The sequence below is a fragment of the Manis pentadactyla genome, chromosome 16, assembly GCF_030020395.1.
Source record: "Manis pentadactyla isolate mManPen7 chromosome 16, mManPen7.hap1, whole genome shotgun sequence".
Taxonomy (NCBI): Eukaryota; Metazoa; Chordata; class Mammalia; order Pholidota; family Manidae; genus Manis; species Manis pentadactyla.
Genome location: NC_080034.1, coordinates 53,533,174 through 53,552,650, shown reverse-complemented (window position 1 = coordinate 53,552,650; position 19,477 = coordinate 53,533,174). Strand labels below are relative to the sequence as shown.

Below are 19,477 nucleotides of genomic sequence, written 5' to 3'. Positions count from 1 at the left end.
AAGCCACCAGCTCTGCCTGTGTCTAGGGGAACATAAAGTGCACTATGCCCTGGAGAGGGGGCTGTACCTCTCCTGGAGGAACCTGCAGTTGCTATCTCTTCATTTACTTGATTACAGCTGGGCAGGCTTTCAATAGAGGAGGGTTGGTGTCTCCAGCACCACCTCTACCTCCTTATTCTTCTTCAGTGAACCCTCTGCCACTTCTGGAGCTGATGGGAGCTATCTTGCTCCACAGAGCATGTCCTCTGCTACATCCTTTACCTTCTCCACAGTGTCTCTCAGGAACGCTATCTCAGTGTGGGGAAATGGAAGCTCCTATGGCCAAGATCCTTACCTGACCCTAAACTACTTGATGATCTAATTGGCCTACTGCTAGGCTAATGCTTGCGCATCCATAGGCAATAAGCTAATATTGACTGAGCCTCGATCTAAAGAGCTCTGCCCAGTGCTCTGGGTGGAGGCAGAGACGGAGGAGGATTATGGACCTGCAGACAGTTGGATGCAGATGTGATTCTAGTGCTCATCAACCTTTCGCCAGGAGAATGAAGCTGGGTGTAACCCTTTTACCCCAAGAATGTTTCGTTGTCATTTCTTAGTCTCGCTGAATCCATAGTGAACTTGTGTGGGACTGAAGCACTCAGTCAAGACAACTGGCTTAGCCAGCAGGATTCATTGTAGACCAAGGAATGGAAAAGGCTACCCTCATGGGAGGGTTATTTCAGCAGGATACCCCTATGAATGGGGAGATATTTGAGCGTCCCCCAGTGGGCATGTGATCTGAGGTGGCTTGCCTTCTACAGGACTGGACCCTGTCCCAGGACTTGAGGAAGGTGGAGCCCACAGCATAATAAGGGGGTTCTTTAAGAAATAGTGTGGCCATTGGGCAGTGGGAACCGTGGTTTGGCTGTTTCTAATAGTACTGAAAAAGTCTACGGATGACAAGAATGTGCTCCTGCAAGAGACATTAGAAATGGCAGCACACGAATGTGAACTGCGAAGGTCTGCGGATTTACTGAAGAATAAAATGGCATTGATACAGGAGGAAGCAGCATGAGAATGCAAGCTGTAAGGTGCTGTGGAGGAAGTAAAAGATTTGTTAAAAAATCTTCCCAGGGAGCTGCCCGCCTTCCATCCCCTGTCCCTGGATCCCAGGCAGCCTGTTGTATAACTTTTCTCCCAGAAAGAATGCCCTTCCTTCCGGAAAGGATCTGTCTCCATCCTGGGGCGGCAGGTCCCTCTGTGCTCTCAGAGCTGGTGGGCAGTGGGAGTGTAGCGGGGGAAGTACAGCTCCCTGCAAGCCGGCTGCGCTCACTCTTGGATTCCCTTTCTTCTTGGGGTTTTTGCTGTTGGAGGAACAGGGTGAGGGCAGATAGAATGTAAAAGGTGCAGCTGTCTGGGCAGAGCACAGCGCTTTAACTCAACATCTCTGCTCAAAACCCTGAAACCTCATCCTGGCCCCACTTGTCTAAAATTCCCAGAGTGAACCAGACCCCTGGGAGCTGTAGTTCCTGCAAGAGGACAAGTGGTCAAGAGCAGGGCCTGAAGGGCAGCAGGGACACAAGGCAGGGTAAGATGCACGGAGCAGAGGGGCGCTGTGCACCGTTCCCAGGAGTGCCAGCACCTGCTGTGCCCTGGGCTCTCAGCCCTGCCCTGAGCTGCCACACTCCCTGTGTGTCACAGACATGGGAGTAGAGGCTGGGCCCAAACTTCCCCATGAGGCTCAGGCCAGCCAGGTCCCCTCTAGGGTTTCAGGCTCAGCAATCACAGCCCCATGAGTTGAAAACCAGAGCCCAGGGCATTCCAGAGGAGCTGCGTGATAGCTATTCAGCTGGGTCTAGAGCAGAGGTGCATCTTCTGCGGTCCTGGATTGGGCCCTGAGATCAGATCCTGAGCCTCTGCCTGCCAGGTGGTGGGGGGAACCACGTACCCTATTGAAACCCCACATTCTCTTTCCGCAAGAACAGGCCTGGCTTCCCTGGTTTCCATTCTGTCATAGGCCCCCAGAAAGACAGGGGGGAGGAACAGAAAATTGACTCCAGGTGGCAGAAAGTCCCCAGGCCCCCAGGTGTGCGTGTGCAGCTGAGACATGACCCAGGGCTGACTCACCAGGAGGTCTTGGCTCCTCTCTCAATTGTGTAAGGGTTGCCTGGTCCCTGCCTGTGCCCATTAGGGGGCATCTTGGTATTTCAGAGCAGAAACCCATGGCTGGGTTTGCCCCTAGGGATGGAAGTAGGCCGGGTGCCTTTAATGGGCTTCGGGGGTCATAGGAAGTGGGGAGCGGCCCCTGAGTGCCCTGGGCCCAGCCCAGGCTCCTGAGAGTAAGCCCTCAGTGACCCCAGGGGAGGATCCGGCCAGAGGGCTGCCCAGATGTTGGTTCAGATGCAGGCTCGTCCTCACAAGTTCCTGGGAATTCTGTTTGGGGGCGGCCTGCCATAGTTGTGATCTGAGGAAAATACCTCAGCCCTTCCTCACACAGACATATTGATGTTACTCTTGCAGTTAACAAGAACTTGAAGGTTTTTGGAAAAGGCTTTCAAAATGTAGACAACACAGAGGAAGTTATTTGTCAATTCAGATTTGGTAGCAAGAAATCCCCAGGTACGTAGGCCCTCCTTTCCTCCAGTGACAACCGTCCCGCATCAGGCTGCCTCCCCACAGTGAGCCCAGCCTGGACACCTGCCAGTGACACCCAGGAATTAATCCGTCCCCAGCACCACCACACACCTGGGAGTAGCCTTCACTGCAGCCCATGCTGGGTTTGGGGCAGGGTGTGCCCTCAGAGCTGTGTCCCCCTCTGTGTACCCCTGCCTGCACCCATTAGGGGGCCCCTTGGCATTTCAGATCAGAAACCCATGGCTGGTTTGGCCCCTAAGGAGGGAAGTAGGCCGGGTGCCTGATGTTCACTGGTAGGAGAATCCAGATAGCAGATTCAAATCCCTCCAAATGCATCTACATATTTAACTTTATTTTGCTAAGATACTGAGAAGTTTAGGTGAGTGGAGAGTTTTATGATATGATTCCAAAATTTACATGAAAGAGCAAGTGGGTTTTCCATGGAGGAAAGTCAACCCACTCCCACTCAGACATTTCTGAATTTCTAATCCACAGAACCTGTGAGCATATGAAATGTTTCTGTTTTATGTCCCTAGGTCTGGGATGGTTCAGTACACAGCAGCAGATAACTGGAATGTCCCTCATTCACAAAGGACACTGGCCTGCTTTCACAACCTTCCTCTAGATCCTTCTATCCCTTGGGTGACTTCAGTGTCCCCACAAATAAACTTTACAACACTCCTGTCTCCCCCTCCTCACTCAGTGATGTCCGTGTGTAGGCCCCCTCAGTACCCTCCTTCAGTTTACCAAAGGGCTGGGTTTCGTTGAAATTGTAAAGACCCTGGGATGGTTTGGGATAAGGGACAAATGGAGGCCTCATCTGACTACCCCTTCAAACTCCTGCCTGGGGTTGCCCACAGGGAGAACAGTGGGCAGAGCTGCAGTTCACAAGGTCACCATGGCAACTTATTGTCCATCATAATGGACATACCTCAGCAGGGCGCGGGGTGAAGGTGCATAAGTAGTGGGGCTGTCACCCCATAGCCAACCACTTGCTACTTGGACCCACAGGGCAGGTATCAGGTGGCTGCTTGCAGGTGCAAGGTATACTGATTAAAGTGTGAGTAGAGCTGAGTTTGGGAGTGCCGAGGCCCCTGAGCACAGGAGGAAGCAGAGGAGGTGTGGCTAGAGGAAGCCTGTAGTTTTCTGGGATGAGACAAGAACAGCGGCCCCAGGATGCTGGGTCCCACGCTCGTCATCTTCCTGCTGCTGCTGCTGCCGTCTCCGCTCCTGACCACCGGGAGCACCCTCCACCGCTACCTCACCCAGGACCAAGGTCACCACCCCAGCTCCAGGCTCCAGGAGAGCCCAGCAGATGGGGACTCCTGCTGGAGCACTTACGACGTGTACTTCGTCTTAGACTCGTGAGTGGCCCACCGGCTCTAGTCAGTGCCATAGAGCAGTGCTGTCCCTGGGGTCAGTTTGGGGCCCCAGGCTCTGAGAGAGGGAAGCAGGGACTGTCTTGGTCACATTCAAGGAACAGACTCTCTGTGGTCTCCCTGTTCCTAGGGCAGAAAGAATGCCCCAGGCATTTGTTCCCTGGGACTTTTTCTCCTGAAAAGGATGAAAGGCGATCATCTGGTTTCTAGATGACACAGTCCCTCCAACCACATGGCCCAGGTCTGTGACCTGCAGGCCCCTTAATCAGCTGGCGGGGAAATTCCTGGGAGCAAACTTCTCAGCGGTTAGCGCCCTCTGGGCTTCGCTGTTGGGTTTTGTCTGTTGGCTTGCTTGTTTTGTTTTGTTTTGTTTTTCACACCGATGACTATTGTGTAAATGGGCCCCAGGGAGATGGCCAGGTGGCTTTTGGGCATCCCCAGTGTCACTACTGAGAAAGGCCTTTGCTTTCATGCTGCCAAGTGCTTTGCTTCTTTCTTGGACACCTTGGAGACCCAAGTTACAGTGTATGTGCACTTCCAGGACACTTTGGTTTGTCCAGAGCCTGGGGGAGCTAGGCTGTGGGTTAGGCACCTGCAAGCCCTCAGAGAAGGAAGGTGGTCTCTGTCTTTGGAGGAGATGACCTTGCTTCCATTTTCACCTCCTGTGTTGGGCTGGGAATAAATGCTGCGTATTCAGTGTTGACAGTGGTATGACTGTCAATATATTTAAAGGATTCTGTGGTGTCCAAGGACTTTCTTGGCCTTTCTGTCATCCTCAGAACCATCCCTGGAGCGAGAGCAGGGCAGGCCTGTGATGTGCAGTCTCCTGAAGGGGGGCAGCTCCTGGGGGCTGGAGGAAACAGCCCAGAGACTTGGGGGGGGGCTGCAGGACCCAGGCCCACTGAGCTGAATCATTCCCTCCCAGGGGAGACGGCCTCTGACTCCCCCTAGTCTCCCTGGAGCCTGCTGATAGGGGAGTGCAGGCCCAGCTGAACCCGCAGAGCTGGGAGCGCCCCCTGCCAAGGAGGGAAGGTCCCTCGTCACTGTCTCGGGGAAGGCTCTGCGTTGCCCTGGGCAGCTCTTGCCTCCCTGATCCCCAGCCCAGCCCAGGGGGCTAGTGATTCCCACCTGGGGCTTGGGTTGCGGTCTGAATGGTCCTGGGGGACTGAGAGCCTCCTTGGGTCTGTCTTCCCAGAGAGGGCCAGTGGGCGCAGAGGGGCCTCTCAGCTGCCATGCTGTTTTAGTGCCCCTGCCTGCACCCTGGTCTCTGCTGGTGGGCCTGCTCAGGCACATCTAGGCCCTGGGGTGCATGGGGAAGGGCTCAGGGTGCAGGAGGGGCATGTGTAATAATAATAATTGGGCACTATGTGCCAGGCAACGTGCCCTCCCATGTAGGCCTCCCAAACCTTAAGGCAATGGATCTTTCCTGATTTGGGGATGACGGAACTGAGGCTGAGGTGCAAGTGATTTACTCAATGTCAGCCAAGCTTATTTGCTTCCAAACGCTAGACGGTGGGAAGATACTCCCCTCTCCCCCAAGGAGGTGTGACACGGGCGTGTGAGAAAGGCACTAGGGAAACAGCTCTTGGAGCCAGGACCTCCCCACTCCTGCCCCTCTCTTCCCACTGCCTCCTTTGGCTTCTTAAATGCTGGCAGGCAGCCCTTGCCCCTCCGACCACAGCTGGCTCTCCCGGCAGCTCAGGGTGAGGAGTACAGGCCTTGCCCTGAAGGTGGAGAGGGAAGTAGAGGGAGGGGAGCCACTGAAGTCCCTTGCACCCCACTCAGGCTCCAGGACAGGAGGTGCCACGGCACTGTGCCCCCCACCCCTCACCATGGCCGTCGCCTTGACACTTGCCATTTTGGTTGGCCAGGACTAAATCCTGCCAGATTGTGCAAATGGGAGGAGCAGCTGAGGGTGCCCAAGGAAGCATTTACACACCCACTTCCCAGCCCTGGGCCACCAGTGGGGAATGGGCCCAGAGTGTTGCTGCTGTGGCCAGGCCAGACCTGAAACCACGGCAACCTCAGCCCCGGGGCTGGGAGCTGCGCAGCCCCAGACAGGGCTGGCTGGGTGAGAAGTGCTTGGGGGTGAGAACATCCTCCCTCCTGGGGCCGCTCCCTGCCCTTCCAGGGGAACAGGCAGTGGGAGCCAGCCCCACCCCTATAATCAGGCAGACTCCATTCGCCATCAGAGAGGCTTGGGCCAGTTGCTTCATCTCTCTGTGCCTCAGTGTCCCCATCTGTACAGTCGGCGTCTTCATACCCATCTCACCGTGTTGCAATGAAGGTGAAGGGGAATTTGTAGGTAGTTTGCTCAGCACAGCATCAGACATAGTCACGCAAGATAAGTATAAAGTGAACTGCCAGTTAAGCCAAAATCACACCTCCTGGGATCTCCCTGCCCCCCAGGGGCCGCCGACTCAGCCCAGATTCCCTGACTCAGCCTTCCTCCCCATGGGCCTTCTGGGGTGGGGGATGTGTGAGCCTAATGTCTCTGCTGGGAGCCCTCCGGAGGTTCTCTGGGCGCCGTCATCATGTGATGAGTAGGCCTGTGCATTCATTCTATGCTGGGGGAAGTCAAGTAGGGTCCCGAGGTTGGTGTGCCCAGTGAGAGGATAATGGAGAGGCAGAATCCAGGGGAGCACCCACACGTGTGACAAAGGTGGAGGAAGAGGGGATGGCCTAGGGGCGAGAGCAGAGCTTCAAGATCCGTCCACTCCGGACATGGAGCCTGGGCAGGATGCTCATTAACCAACACCTTGGCGCCAACCCCTGTGCGACAGCATGGGCAGAGGTAGGATTAGGTGGAGCTTCCGTGCAGGTCTGACAGCCTCAGCTGGCACTCAGGGGTGTCCCAAGTTGGACCAAATGTTAGGGCCTCCCTTCACTGCGTGGGGCTACCTCGGGAAAGGCAGGGTGAGAGGTTCTCAGAGAGGATGACAGCTGAAGGGGCGTCGTCAGTGAAGCATCTGGACTCAGCATGTGTGCGTCCTGCACGGCTTCCTCCCGAGTTCCGGTGAGCGGAAGAGCAGAGCTGTGCAGGCCTGGCTGATGATCTGCGCTCCCCTTTGGATGGGCCGTTCCATGTCTTTTGTTTTTTCCTTCTCAGGGCCCTTCCCAGCTGTTCCTCACGAAGCGAGCCATGGCTTCTGTGCTTTCTCAGGGACAGAGGCTTCTCAAACTTGTGTAAACAATAACTCCACATTCATCCCTCCCCAACTCCTGGCAACCTCCTGTCTATTTTCTGTATCCACAAATTTGCCTGTCCCAGACACTTCAGACACTTCCGTTGGCATTTTGTGTTTGCCTTATTGTGTGAGGTCCACCCATGGTGTAGCATGTATCAGATTTAAGCCTCTGTTTGTTCAGTGTTTCTTTGTGGAATCTAAGGCTTAGAGCCTCCACGTCTGACATTTTCACACTTCATGCCACAATTCGTCTGTAATTTCATTTTTAAATTTATCAAGGAAATGCTTGAACATAAATTTAACATGGAACACTATTACAAATACACACACACACACACACACACACACACACACACACACAAAACCTTGAGGCTCTTGCCCCATACCACCCACTTCTGATCCTATTCCTCAGGGACAGCCATTTGCAAGTGTTCCAGATAGTATTTTTTTGACATTGTGACCATGTATCTAATAATATGTTCACACTCTAAAACGTGTTTATACTCTGTCATGTTCCTTGCTGCTTGAGGTTATGTAGTCTCTGTTAACTTCTTACTGTGGAAGAAGGGAAATGAGTTGAGTTACATCTCAGCTCCCTCACATGATTCTGCTCTATGTGTCTGTTCTCCCAGAATAGTTATATCACCAGGATGTTTTGGCCTCAAGGTTTAATTGTGGAGCTGTCTATGGATACCCATCTCTCCATTCTCATTTAGGAGAGGGGCACTGAATCATGACTGGAGCCCTGAATGCCAGAAGCCCACATGCCTGCTCTGTTCCCTACTGCCTCCTTGCTGGGGAACTGTAGGTCCCTGTGGTTGCCTGTGAGCTCTCACATTCTTGTGTTATAGAATCAAGGGTTTCCTTCAAAATTATCATAAATTAACAACTATCCCAGAGTAGATAGGTGGGTTGAAGACTCTTGTTTCCTATAAATTGTCTTTGGAGTGTCGTTTTCATTCAATGGGAAAACAGAGGAGAGAGGTAATGGGGAGGAAAATAGAAAGTGTTACCATCATTAGTTAGGCATGGAGTTGTCTTGGACTTTGGTGTGGGTCTGAGAGCAAATCTCTATTTCAGTAGGTGGACAAAGTCTGCTGCTTTGCTACCCAGCAGTTGTCTGACTCAGGGTCACTCTGATCTGCCAAGTGTGATGGGTAGAGAGTGGATTTTGCAGCCAGGGCTAGGTTCACATCCATGCTAGCTACTGGAATTGTGTCACATTCTATGACCTGTGGAATCCTGTTCTCTCATCTGAAAAGTGGGAATAATTGTACTACCATAGGGTTGTTCTGGAATCAGAAATCATGTTTGTAAGGGCCTGATAGATATGTAGTCACTGGGGAATCTTGATGTTCGGGTCATCTATCCTTAGTTTCCTCACTATTTGCTGACGGTTTTAGATGCAGCCGTGGAGGCAGAGGGAATGGTGGGGAGGAAGAGCCGAGAGCCATGACCCACCCCCGTGTTCAAGGGCTGGAAGAGGAGCAGAGGGCTGGGAATGGCGATTCCCAAGGGGAAATGGGGGACCAGGAGAGCCAGCATATCAGAATCTCTGGAGGCTTTACCGACCAATGCATCCCACCTCATTTCCTAACATTCCCAGGTAGCATGATCAACCATCCGTGTTTGCCACTAAAAGCCCCTCATCTGAGAAGTCCCTCATCCCCTACCACACAAGTCTAATTGGTCAATTGCTGCCACTCACATTGACTAAAGTCACTACGAGGGTAACCCACTGATTTCACTCCAGGAGCTGTGGTGGCCTTTAGCTATTTCAGGAGCTGGGGGCTCTCGTGGAGGAGCTTGCTAAGGGCCTGCAGGAAGGCAGGGAGGCAGAAACTATGCTCACATGATACATGCACCTCCGTCTCTGACTCATGTCTTCTTCTTTTTCAGATCCCACTGTGTAAATGACAACTGGGAGTTCACACAGAGCTTTGTGAAGGATTTGGTGAACAGATTTAAAAAGTACGGCTTTTCAGCTCTGTTGCGGGGCGTTTTCCTCTGACTGAGTACATTGCTATTTAGATGCAGCAGACATGGGACTGCCTCAGGTCCCAAAGCTCAGGGCAGTGTTCTGAAGCCGGAGAAAAGTACAGCTCACACTTGTTTCCTAAGATCTCTGCAGCCCTGCTTGGCTCCTTCCTGGGGGTCAGGCCTTGTTCTCAGGGGCATAGTCTTCCCTGGAGGACCTCACAGACTAGGAAATAGGCAAACTCCTTAACACTGTAACTAAACATCTGGATGTGGAAATTTTATCTAGATCTTGAAGGATGAGAAACACAGGGTAACAAGAACTATGAAGGTCATTTGAGCAGTAAGGGGTCTATTTGGCTGAACATGGTTAACATGGGAAGGCTGGGAGATGAAGCGAGAGGTCCACTTGTGGCCAAGGCAAAAGAGGCCAATAATGCCAGGAAGCAGGGCCTGGATTTCCTGCTGTGGGCTATAGGGAGCTCTGGGTGACGTGTGATCAGAGGGGACTAGTGAGACTCCAACTGTACTCTAGGCAGAGAAGTCTCATAATGGTGGGCAAGAGCCAGGACCAGTGGGGAGCTCATATAGGGACCTGTGGGAACAGTGTAACTAAAGGATAACGAGGGCCAGGTGATCAGAAGAGAGGGGCCAGAAGGTGAAAAGGGAGGGGAGAATATGAATGGTGATGAGGGAGGATGATTTCTTTGAGATGAGGGGAGGGAGGTGGGGAAAGATAGCCCAGGGAGGAGGAGAAGTGAAAGTACAGAGAATTTGACAGGAGAGGAGAGGCCAGCTTGGGAGGGCCCTCGTGGAAGAGCATGTCGCTGTCTATCCCCTTGTGCATGTAGCAGCCCTGTGTGCACGTGTGTGTGTGAGAGAGGTAGAGAGAGCAAACAGCCTTTTGGGATTTGGATCTACAGGGTGCTGGGCTGCACGCCTTCCAGGCCTCATGATCCTTCACAAAAGTGATGAGAACTTCTGGAGTCCAGGAAATGGACTCCACACTAAAAGAGACAGAATGGAGAACAGGGAACTTGGTGGGCACCCCCTCCCTGTTACATATCAGCATCACTTCCAGCCTGTGTGTATAGTTGCTCACAAGCCCATGTTTCCTCCCAAGCTCCACACAGCGTATGTCATTCATTACCTACTCGACACATGGCCACATCAATATGAAGCTGACCTCGAACAGGTAAGTGTTCCATTGATCCCCTAAAGCAGACCCAGCAATCAGAGCACAGGGAGGCCAGGGAGCAAAGGGGGCCCCTGTGCCCACACTGAGGAACCTACTGGTGTGCAGGCACGGCTGTCCTGGACCCTCCCCTCACTGCCCACCCTGACCTTCAGCCCTGGCCCCCTCTGCACTGGCACTGGCTGGACCCTGTACTAGTAGACAGACTCCTCCCTTCAGAGCCCAGCCCTCCACCCCACCCGAGTCCTTCCCTCTGTGCTCTACCCTTTCCCTAGAGCAGGCTGACTGTGAAGATTCCCAGATCAGGTGGAGCAGATGTGGGGGGCCTTTTGGGACATAGCCCGGCACCTGCTGTTGTGTGTCACTTTTTGCCCTGGGCCGCTGGGGAAAGGGGCAGACAGTCAGAACTAGGGAGAAAGGGATGGGTGTCATCCAAGTGTGGGTGCCTCAGTGGAGGGGAACATGTTCCCAGTGAGTCTGGTCAGGTGAGCCCAGGAGTGGGCTCTGAACCCCAGATGGACAGGGTGCTGGAGGAAGGCACCATGGGCCTGCATCTCAGGAGGGTCTAGGTGGGAGGTGGGACATCATGGAACTTCTGAGTAGCAGAGAGGTTAGCTTCTCATGTAGGAAAATGACTGGAGCCCCCCTGAGAGTGGGAGGAGCACCAGACAGAGCCCAAGGACACTGCACTGGAGGGTCCCAGGGTCTGTGGACAGGAGGAGCCAGTGGTGAGCATGGTGACCTTTCCAAGCTCTGCCTTAAGTGTGGGGGTACAGTGTGCCCTCACCAGGGCCCCCGGGGGGCAGTCATGCTGCCAGTCACACTGTGATGGAATCACAGTTGGGATCTCCCCATACTCACCATGGATAGTCAGCGTGTACCCCTGGGTGAGGCCCCCAGTTCTGCACGGCTTAGACAGAGCTGAGCACAGAGAAGCCCAGGCCATACCTATGAGGCTAGAAAGCAGCGTCCCCTTGCCACCCTGCTTACCAGATAGGGGACTGGAAAGGTGGGAACTAGGCCAGCCAATGCCAAAGGCACAGGACAGAGGGCTGGGACAGGGCTCCTTGATTTGGCCTTTCCCGTCCCAACAGGGCTGCATGTGCAGATGGACAAAGACAGCCAGAGGCTGGTTGTAAGAGGCAACCCCTCATTCCATCTCCCACCTGCTCTGATTTTTTTTTTTCAGAAAAAAAATAAGCACTTCTCTTGTCAAATTGCTCAATGTGCTGCCTACAGGAGCCCTAAATATGCAGCATGGATTGAAAAAGGTACAGAATCTAGATTTCTGAGATGTGGCTCTGCTTTATTAAGTTCTCAGAGGGTCATCATTGGGTCATCTCACTGTCCCCACAACACACATTTTCCTTCATTTTGTTGCAGGCCAATGAGCAGATCGAAAGAACACGTGCTGCAGGTAAGTGAGCTGCTTCCTGCCTTCTTGGTGATGATGTCCGGGGGAAGAGCCAGGCCTGGGCCTCAGTGAGGTCGGTGATGTTCCACAGCACAGCAAGGGGTCGCGTGTGTGATGCCATGGTTCCTAAGAAATAGGAGGCACTGGCCCTGGAGCTGGGCTGCATGAAGAAGAAAGTGGGAAACCCAGAGGGTCCTAGAGCAGTGGGGCCTAAGTGTAAGAAGGGAGCCTGACCTTCCCCCTTGCTGGGCACACACTGCTCCCTGACTCGTCCTCCCTCCAGCTCCCTCCCTTGGGCTGATGCTCCTGCTCTGTGTCTCCTGTAGTGCAAATGACTGTGCCTGTCCCAGAAACCTCTTCATCTTGGCTGTAGGGTCTAGGAAAGATGTGTGGCCCAGGGAGAGGCACTGAGCTGGGGAGGGGGTCTACTGCTCACCTGCCTCTGACCTCGAGCCCTGAGCCTGAGTCTACAGGTGCCCGCGGGAGAGCTGTGGGTGAGGCCCAGAGCTGGAACAGGCCTGCATGGACCTGCAGGAGTCTTGCACAGTAGGTGTGCCCACTCCTGCTTTTGCTCACCTGGAAGGCTGATGCTTATCCTGTGAAATTGCTGGAGTTGCCTTTCAGGGCAAAGGTTGTACTGTCTGGTAGAAGTGACAGTTCTGTAAGAAGAACCCTAAGCTGGGCTCAGTCTCCTCACCTGCAAAGTGGGTCCTGGGCTAGGGGCCCTTCTTGTTGCGTGATAAGCTGCAAAGCCTTCCAGGCATGTAGGTGGCAGGTGCTCAGGTCTGGTGGCCTCTCTCCAGGAGGGTGAGGTGTGGGGAGCAGTGCTTGGGACCTGGAAGCCTGTGGCAGTTGCTCTCATTGACCCAGTCATGCCCTGCCTCTCCCACAGGAGTGAAGGTACCCAGCCTCATCATCGTGCTGACAGGTGGAGAACTGCTGCCAGAATCGTTCGCAGAGACACAAGTTGAAGTGAGTCAAGCCCATTGTTACCAGCCTTTTGGTCCACAAATTTGGACCAAATTTATTATACCCAACACTTCCTCTATCTCAGGCTGCAAAATCCAAGCAGTTGGGGGCAACTCTGTATTTCGTGGGTGTGCAAGATTATCAGCTGTCCCAGGTAATTCTGAGCAGGTAATGAGGGGTCACTTGTGAGCCTAGCTGGGGAAAGCTTCAAAGACGGCTCTCTCAGGGTCGCCCAGAGGATGGGCCTCTACTCACCAAGGAGTGCCTGGGGAGTGGGGTGGGGGCCCTCTCTGCTTAAGCTGGGCCCAGGGAGTTGAAAGATGTGCAAGGTGGCCCTTCAGAATGAATAACAATTGTTGTGTAAGACCTACCCAGCAGAGGTGAGGGTGGAAGAGCTTTCCCTCCCCTGAGGGCGGGCTGCTGGCGGGTGCCAGGGTCTAGCCCTCAGTGTCTGTCTCCTGGGATGGGGACCTCTGGGTCATCACCCCTGGCTGTGGGCCCAGGCTGTCTCCTCTCCCTTTCAGCTACTGGAAATTGCTGGCGAAGAGGGTCATGTGTTTGGAGTGGACACTGGATACAGCGGACTCGAAGACATCGTTGACCCAGTGAGTGGGGGGAGATGAAGGGGGCTGCACACCGTGCCCCGCCGTTCCCTCCCGTGACCCTGCCACTCCTCTCTCTCTATTTCAGCTCCTAGAGAGGTCTTGTGTGCAGATTATATCTGTGAATTTCTCCTCTATCTGCACTAGAGGTAATAACTGGGGTCGCTGTTGTAAACGTAGGAGTGTGTGTGTGTTTGTTTTGTGCATGTGCCATGTGTGTGCTGGGAGTGGTGTACGTGGTTCCAGTCTGTGTGGTGTGTTTGGGCGCACCGTGTGTGTGTGTGGCACATGTGGTGTGAATGTGTATAATGTGCTGTGTGTACGTGTATGTGGTGTCTGTGGGGGGACTGTGGTTTGGAATGTGCATTGGGTCCATAGAATGTTTGTGTCAGGTATGTATGTAAGTCTGTGTGAGGTACGGGTGCCTGCGGTGTGCTGGGGTTGGGCATGTGATGACATCTTTGCCCAGGTTTGTAATGGGCCCCCTAGAGGCAGAAAACCAGAGCCCAGGGCGTTACAGAGGAGCTGCGTGATAGCTATTCAGCTGGGTGTAGAGCAGAGGTGGTATCCTGTGCAGTCCTGGATTGGGCCCTGAGATCAGATCCTGAGCCTCTGCCTGCCAGGTGGTGGGGGAAGCCACGTACCCTACTGAAACCCCATATTCTCTTTCCGCAAGAACAGGCTTGGCTTCCCTGGTTTCCATTCTGCCATAGGCCCCCAGAAAGACAGTGGGGGAGGAGGAATAGAGAATTGACTCCAGGTGGCAGGAAGTCTCCAGGTCCCCAGGTGTGTGTGTGCAGCTCAGACATGACCCAGGGCTGACTCACCAGGATGTCTTGGCTCCTCTCAATTGTGTAAGGGTTGCCTGGTCCCTGCCTGTGCCCATTAGGGGGCACCTTTGTATTTCAGAGCAGAAACCCGTGGCTGGTTTGCCCCTAGAGAACTAGGCTGGGTGCCTTTAATGGGCTTCGGGGGTCATGGGAAGTGGGGAGGGGCCCCCAAGGCTAGGCCCAGCCCAGGCTCCTGGGACTAGGCCCTCAGTGACCAAAAGGAGAGGATTTGGCCAGGGGGTTGCCCAGATGTGGGTTCAGCTACAGCTGCAGCTATAGCTGCAGTCTCCCAAGAGTTCATGGGGTTTCTGTTTTGGGGGCGGCCTGCCATAATTGTGGTCTGAGGAGGATAACTCAGCGCTTCCTCACAGAGACATTTGGATATTACTCTTGCAGGTAACAATGAAGTCAAGGTTATTGGAAACGGTTTTGAAAACATAGACAAAGATCAAGTTATCTGTCAATTTCGAATTGGAAAGAGAACCATCCGTAAGTAGCCCCTCCTTTCCTCCAGGGACAGCTGTCCCACAGCAAGCCAAGCCTTCAAAGCCCGTGCTGACCATTCGCTATGTACACACCGAAAACAAGTGACATAGACAGTGGAAGGGGTAACTGTTTGGGAGCCTGGGCACCTGCCACTAGTGCCCAGTACTTAATCGATCCCCAGCACCATCACACCCCTGGGAGCAGCCTTCCTGCAGCCCTGGCTGGGTGTGGGGTGAGTGTGCCCTAAGAGCTGCATGCCCCTCCCTTTCCTGGGCTCTCCCTTCCCTTGAGAGGCAAGGACTCAAGTCCATTAGTCTGTGGGAGGGAAGTTGAGGCAGCCCCAGGGCTCTGAGTCTCGGCCAGGTCTCCCAGGATGGTGTGTTCCCTTGAGATTGAAAGATGATGTCATAAAAAATCCTAAAGTATCCACTCCAAAACTACTAGAGCTAATATCTGAATTCAGCAAAGTTGCAGGATTCAAAATGAATACACAGAAATCTGTTGCATTCCTAATCACTAATGATGAACTAGCAGAAACAGAAATTAGGAAAACAATCCCATTCACAATTGCATCAAAAAGAATAAAATGCCTAGAAATAAACCTACACAAGGAAGTGAAAGACCTATACCCTGAAAACTACAAGACACTCTTAAGAGAAATTAAAGAGGACACTAATAATTGGGAATTCATCCCATGTGTGTAATATTGGTTTGAAAACTCCTTTCCAGTCAGTCATGTCTGTCCAGGCCTCTCTGCTTGCTGGGCTGCCATCCCATCATTCTCCTCTCTGGACGGTGCACATCCAACGGGAAAGTCAGCTTGCACCTCTTTGGGGATTTTTTCCCTATTCAATCCTAACCATTCCACACCCAGACACCTATCCTCTCCCCTGACCATACTTAGCATTTAGTGTTCATTATGAGCTCCGACAAAGGGGTAAGAATGTTCAGAAGGTCATAGCTAATCTGACAGTCGAGTCAGCAGCCTGGCACTTGGTGTGAGGTAGGTGCTCTGAGGAGGCAGAGAACAGAGGCTGACATCTGCCAAAGGGTGAGCTCTGCTTGCCAAGGGCCACAGGAGGGGAGACGGGGATGTGGGGACATGTCCATTTACATTATTTGCATGTAAATTTCTTCCAGGAAAAAAGGCAGTGTCTGTGCAAGATACCTCCGTTACATGCCCAGGACCAAAGATAAATAATCCGGGCCAGTAAGTGAAAAGCTCAGGGAACAGTGGTCAGTTTTTGGCACTATGGCGTGACCAGCGTGGAGGATGCCTCCTCTGGCGGAGCTGCTCACACCTGTTCTGGGAGGACTCAGGGCTTCCTCTGCACCCACCTGTGCGGGTGGTCCCCTGAGGGGCTGTGATCCCCCATCACCCAGGTTCTATCAAGGAGGGCAGGATGCAGGAGGTGACGGGCCCCAGGGATGGTCCCTTTGGCCCAGGCAGCCTTTCAGGGCCAAGTCAGCACACTGTGTCATAGAAAAGAGTTTGGAAGGTGACACCAAACAGCCAGCCTGGCCACAGAGCCCATGGCCACGAGGGCATCTGGGCCATGCAGGGCTCCTCGGCCCGCTCAGCCTTCATTGCAGAGGTTGACCTCATCTCTGCAAAGGGAAGGGAGAGTCCCGTGCTGCCTCCTACATGGTGTCCTGAATGCCTACTGATCAGAGCCACTACAAAGAGGACCACTGTTGGGCTGCAGGTTGAGCCAAGTGCACGCACTGCTGTCTGGGCTGCTGGTCACCGTCTGCCCTTTCTGTCCTTTAGGGCCGTCTTCATCGATATCAGCCTGGATAATGGCCTCACCTTCATCAAGACAGATTTAGATGTCAGCAGGAGGAACTGTGTGACTTCCAGGGTAAGACTGCTGCCTCCCTCTGGGACTATACTGAGTCCATTCACTGGACGGAGACACACACGCACTGGGAAGCAAAAGGCAGGAACAGTGTCCAGGGCTGGCCCAGCAAGTAGCTTGTACAGCTGGGCACCTGTGCAGCACGTCACAGCCACTACAGCCCCTTGAGCCCTTCCCTGGGGAGCTGTGCCCCACTCAGGCTTCAGAAGTGCCCTGGGGGTACCTCTGTAAAGCGTCTGGGGCCATGCAGCTCCTCTGCCCTGTTGCAAGCCCAGGGTCCCTGAAGGCACACGGCACTGACCACTTGGAGCTCTAAATAGACTCCGGAACAATGCTGAGACTGGCCCCCTGACTCCCACCTTGCTGCCTCCCTGGCCTAGTTCTCCTGGTGGGGAGTTCAGAGCTCCCTCTGGGTCTGGCTTAGGTGAGGGGTGGAGGCTGGAGGCTGTGTGCAGGGAGCTAGAGTCCAGGCCCTCGAACTGGGGTCCCAGACCCAGGAGCCCTGGAGGCTGGGACACCTGTGACCCTACACAGTCGAGGTGAATTTCCACTGCACTGGTGCTCCAGCCCAGCTGTGGGTACAGCCCTGAGCCCAGTTGTGACCATCACAGCCCCTGCCCCCAAACCTGGCTTCCAACAGCACTGACACTCCTGGGCATGTCTGTTTATACTTATCCCTGGATGTCTGCTCACAGATCAGCAGACAGAACTGACCCATTTGCCCATCAGGAGTCCCACCCGGTGACAACCGCCCTTCAATAGGCACATTGGGAAAAGAACTCAGGAGCCAAGCGGTGTCTACTCCCAGCACAGTGGCTTCTCCCCCAGCCCTGGCCTGGCCTCTCCTCTCCTGGGCCCTGCCTCCTGGGCACTGAGTCACTCTCGCCCTGTCCCTCTCCCACTTCTCTGACCATCTCACTTGGTTGAACGGTTCAGGCCTTGCAGCACCTGAGTGCACAGATGTAGTGAACTTCTCCTTGGCTATGACTAACAACAGGACAGTTGCCCCCATTCCTTATGGGCCTGCCCTGTACTAAGACATGCTATGAACTCTAAACCTCACAGGTGTCCCCTCACTTGCTCCTGCAGATGTGGAAGTGCAGGTTCAGAGGGGCTGAGCGGCTCTGTGGAAGGGGGCAGGGAGGGCAAGGCTATGCGGAGATAGACCCAGGGTGCTGCCCTGATCCTGCAATCCCCCTTCATCCCAGCCCCAGCAGCCCCCCCTGCACCCGCTGTGTGCCGTCACTGGTGTGCTCCTCCCCAGGCCCCTGTGCTGTCAGCCCAGCTGTGCAGTGGGGGCTGCCTGTGGCCCAGCACGGAGGATACCGGACTCCCTGACGGGGCTCTGGGGCAGAGCCTCTGAGCAGGGTCTGTGCCCCAGGGCTCTTCAGGGGCCCTCAGGGTCCAGCCCTGGGCTCCTAGTCCCACCGTGCCCTCTCAGAGTGGGGCAATCAGAGTGTAAGGGGGAAAGGAGGTTTGGAGGTATGGGGTGGGATGCCAAGTGACAGGCACCACAGGAAGCTGCCCAGGTGCACGAGGACTTAACATGTGTGCTTTCTTCAGGAGGGGACCCCACCTGCCCTACTGGATGCCGTACCACCAGCTGCCCAACAACATGTCGTTCAAATTGCTGAGCTGGAAGTCACACAGGATATTTCCCTGGATGAACAGTCTTCCCTTCAAGTTTTCTTCACTACCATCTCTCTCTACAGCTCTGTGTCTCTCGGGATTCTGCTCTTTTTTCTGCTGCTGTGCTGTTGTATCTGCTGACTGCATTAAATGTGTGGGTGACTCCTGACTACACAGCCCTGTGGCCCAGGCCCTCCCCAGCCCCCCAAAGTATCGGGACTCCTGGCTGCCCCAGGATTCCGCCTGTGGGAAGGTTCCCATCAGTTCCGAGGTCATCACCTGAGCACATGGTGGCTCAGAGCTGCCCTCCCATTCCTGGGTGCACAGCTGGCCTCTAAGGGGCTTTGTGCCTCAGACTTGCCTCAGAGAGGGGACCTGTGAGCTGCCCTCCCCCTGAGGAGAAGTGACCCCAGGCCCTGACTCAGGCTTCTGAAGGACTGAAAGGGGAGAGACCTCTACTGTGGATTGGAGGAAAACAGAGACCCTGCATGGGCAGGGATGGCCCCAAAGGGAGGGCCAGGTGCCCCAGGATTCCTCTCCACTCTGGCAGCTGTGCCTTTAAAAAGACATGGCCTCTGCCCGTCTCTAGAGCCCTGTCCTGCACCAGGGTGTGCTGGGCCCCATGCTGGGCAGGGGACAGAAATGAAGTGACCTCATTCCTGCCATGGCAGCTCCAGGTCTGGTGTGTTGACGAGTTTTGGACCCTGGGGTACCGGGGGAAAATGTCACCTTCATGGCATGTGTCCTGTGTCCTGCCTAACCAGAGCAACAGCAAAGCCAGAGGCAGCCCCTGGGGAGGGTGGGCACAGAGGCCTGGCTAGCTGGGCTCCCAAGGACAGGTGTGGGGAGCCCTGCGGGAGGAAGGACCGGCGGAGGTCAGCGCCAGCAAGATGCCGGCAGGCCTGAGGTCTGCAAACTGGGGACATGAGGACAGGAAGCCAGGGTGCTGGGTGGACTTCCCCTCAGGGCTGGGCACAGGGGCAGTTCAGAGTGTGCGGAGGAAGGGGAGAGAGCAGGAAGGGAAGGGGAAGATATCTTGTCTTCATAAGACATAGAGGCTGCTGATGAGAACCACCTGGTAGACACCTGTCCCAGGACGAGGCATGTCTCCCCAGGGACCCACAGGGAAGTGTGGACTCAGGCAGGGGGAGCCAGCCGGCCACAGACCCACATGCAGTGAGCACTCAGAGGGACACCCAAGGCCCTGGTCCGTCCCTCTGCTGCAGAGCAGGTCCCCTCCTGGGGGTGTGGCTGAGCCAGAGCCCTTCTCACCCTGCGTTCATCACTCCAACTTTCTATTTCCCAGAAGCTGCCACCAGAACCAGACGGGGTAGGT

At 54.5% G+C, this 19,477-nt stretch overlaps 1 protein-coding gene across 3 annotated transcripts; it reads left to right on the top strand.

The window, feature by feature from the left end:
* The first annotated feature begins 978 nt into the window (after positions 1-978).
* Positions 979-18,310, top strand: LOC130681193 (anthrax toxin receptor-like). Of its 3 annotated transcripts, none has more exons than XM_057493675.1 (14): positions 979-1,070; positions 3,625-3,977; positions 9,080-9,151; positions 10,281-10,352; positions 11,542-11,623; positions 11,736-11,769; positions 12,659-12,738; positions 12,821-12,889; positions 13,260-13,340; positions 13,426-13,486; positions 14,564-14,656; positions 15,794-15,863; positions 16,425-16,515; positions 18,076-18,310. In XM_057493675.1, exons 2-14 carry the CDS (start codon positions 3,790-3,792, stop codon positions 18,280-18,282), a joined length of 1,200 nt encoding a protein of 399 aa, XP_057349658.1. In that variant the 5' UTR covers positions 979-1,070; positions 3,625-3,789; the 3' UTR covers positions 18,283-18,310. The 3 variants fall into 3 exon arrangements, with proteins under 3 accessions (XP_057349658.1, XP_057349659.1, XP_057349657.1); XM_057493674.1 differs by lacking the exon at positions 979-1,070 and adding an exon at positions 2,343-2,598; XM_057493676.1 differs by lacking the exons at positions 979-1,070; positions 12,821-12,889 and adding an exon at positions 2,342-2,598.
* Positions 18,311-19,477: the final 1,167 nt, after the last annotated feature.

Coding starts and splice junctions, on each gene's coding strand:
- LOC130681193 (XM_057493675.1), top strand. CDS start 3,790: ATGCTGGGTCCCACGCTCGTCATCTTCCTGCTGCTGCTGCTGCCGTCT. Junction 10,353..11,541: donor ATGAAGCTGACCTCGAACAG/GTAAGTGTTCCA, acceptor TTTTTTTTTCAG/AAAAAAAATAAGCACTTCTC. Junction 13,487..14,563: donor CTCCTCTATCTGCACTAGAG/GTAATAACTGGG, acceptor TTACTCTTGCAG/GTAACAATGAAGTCAAGGTT.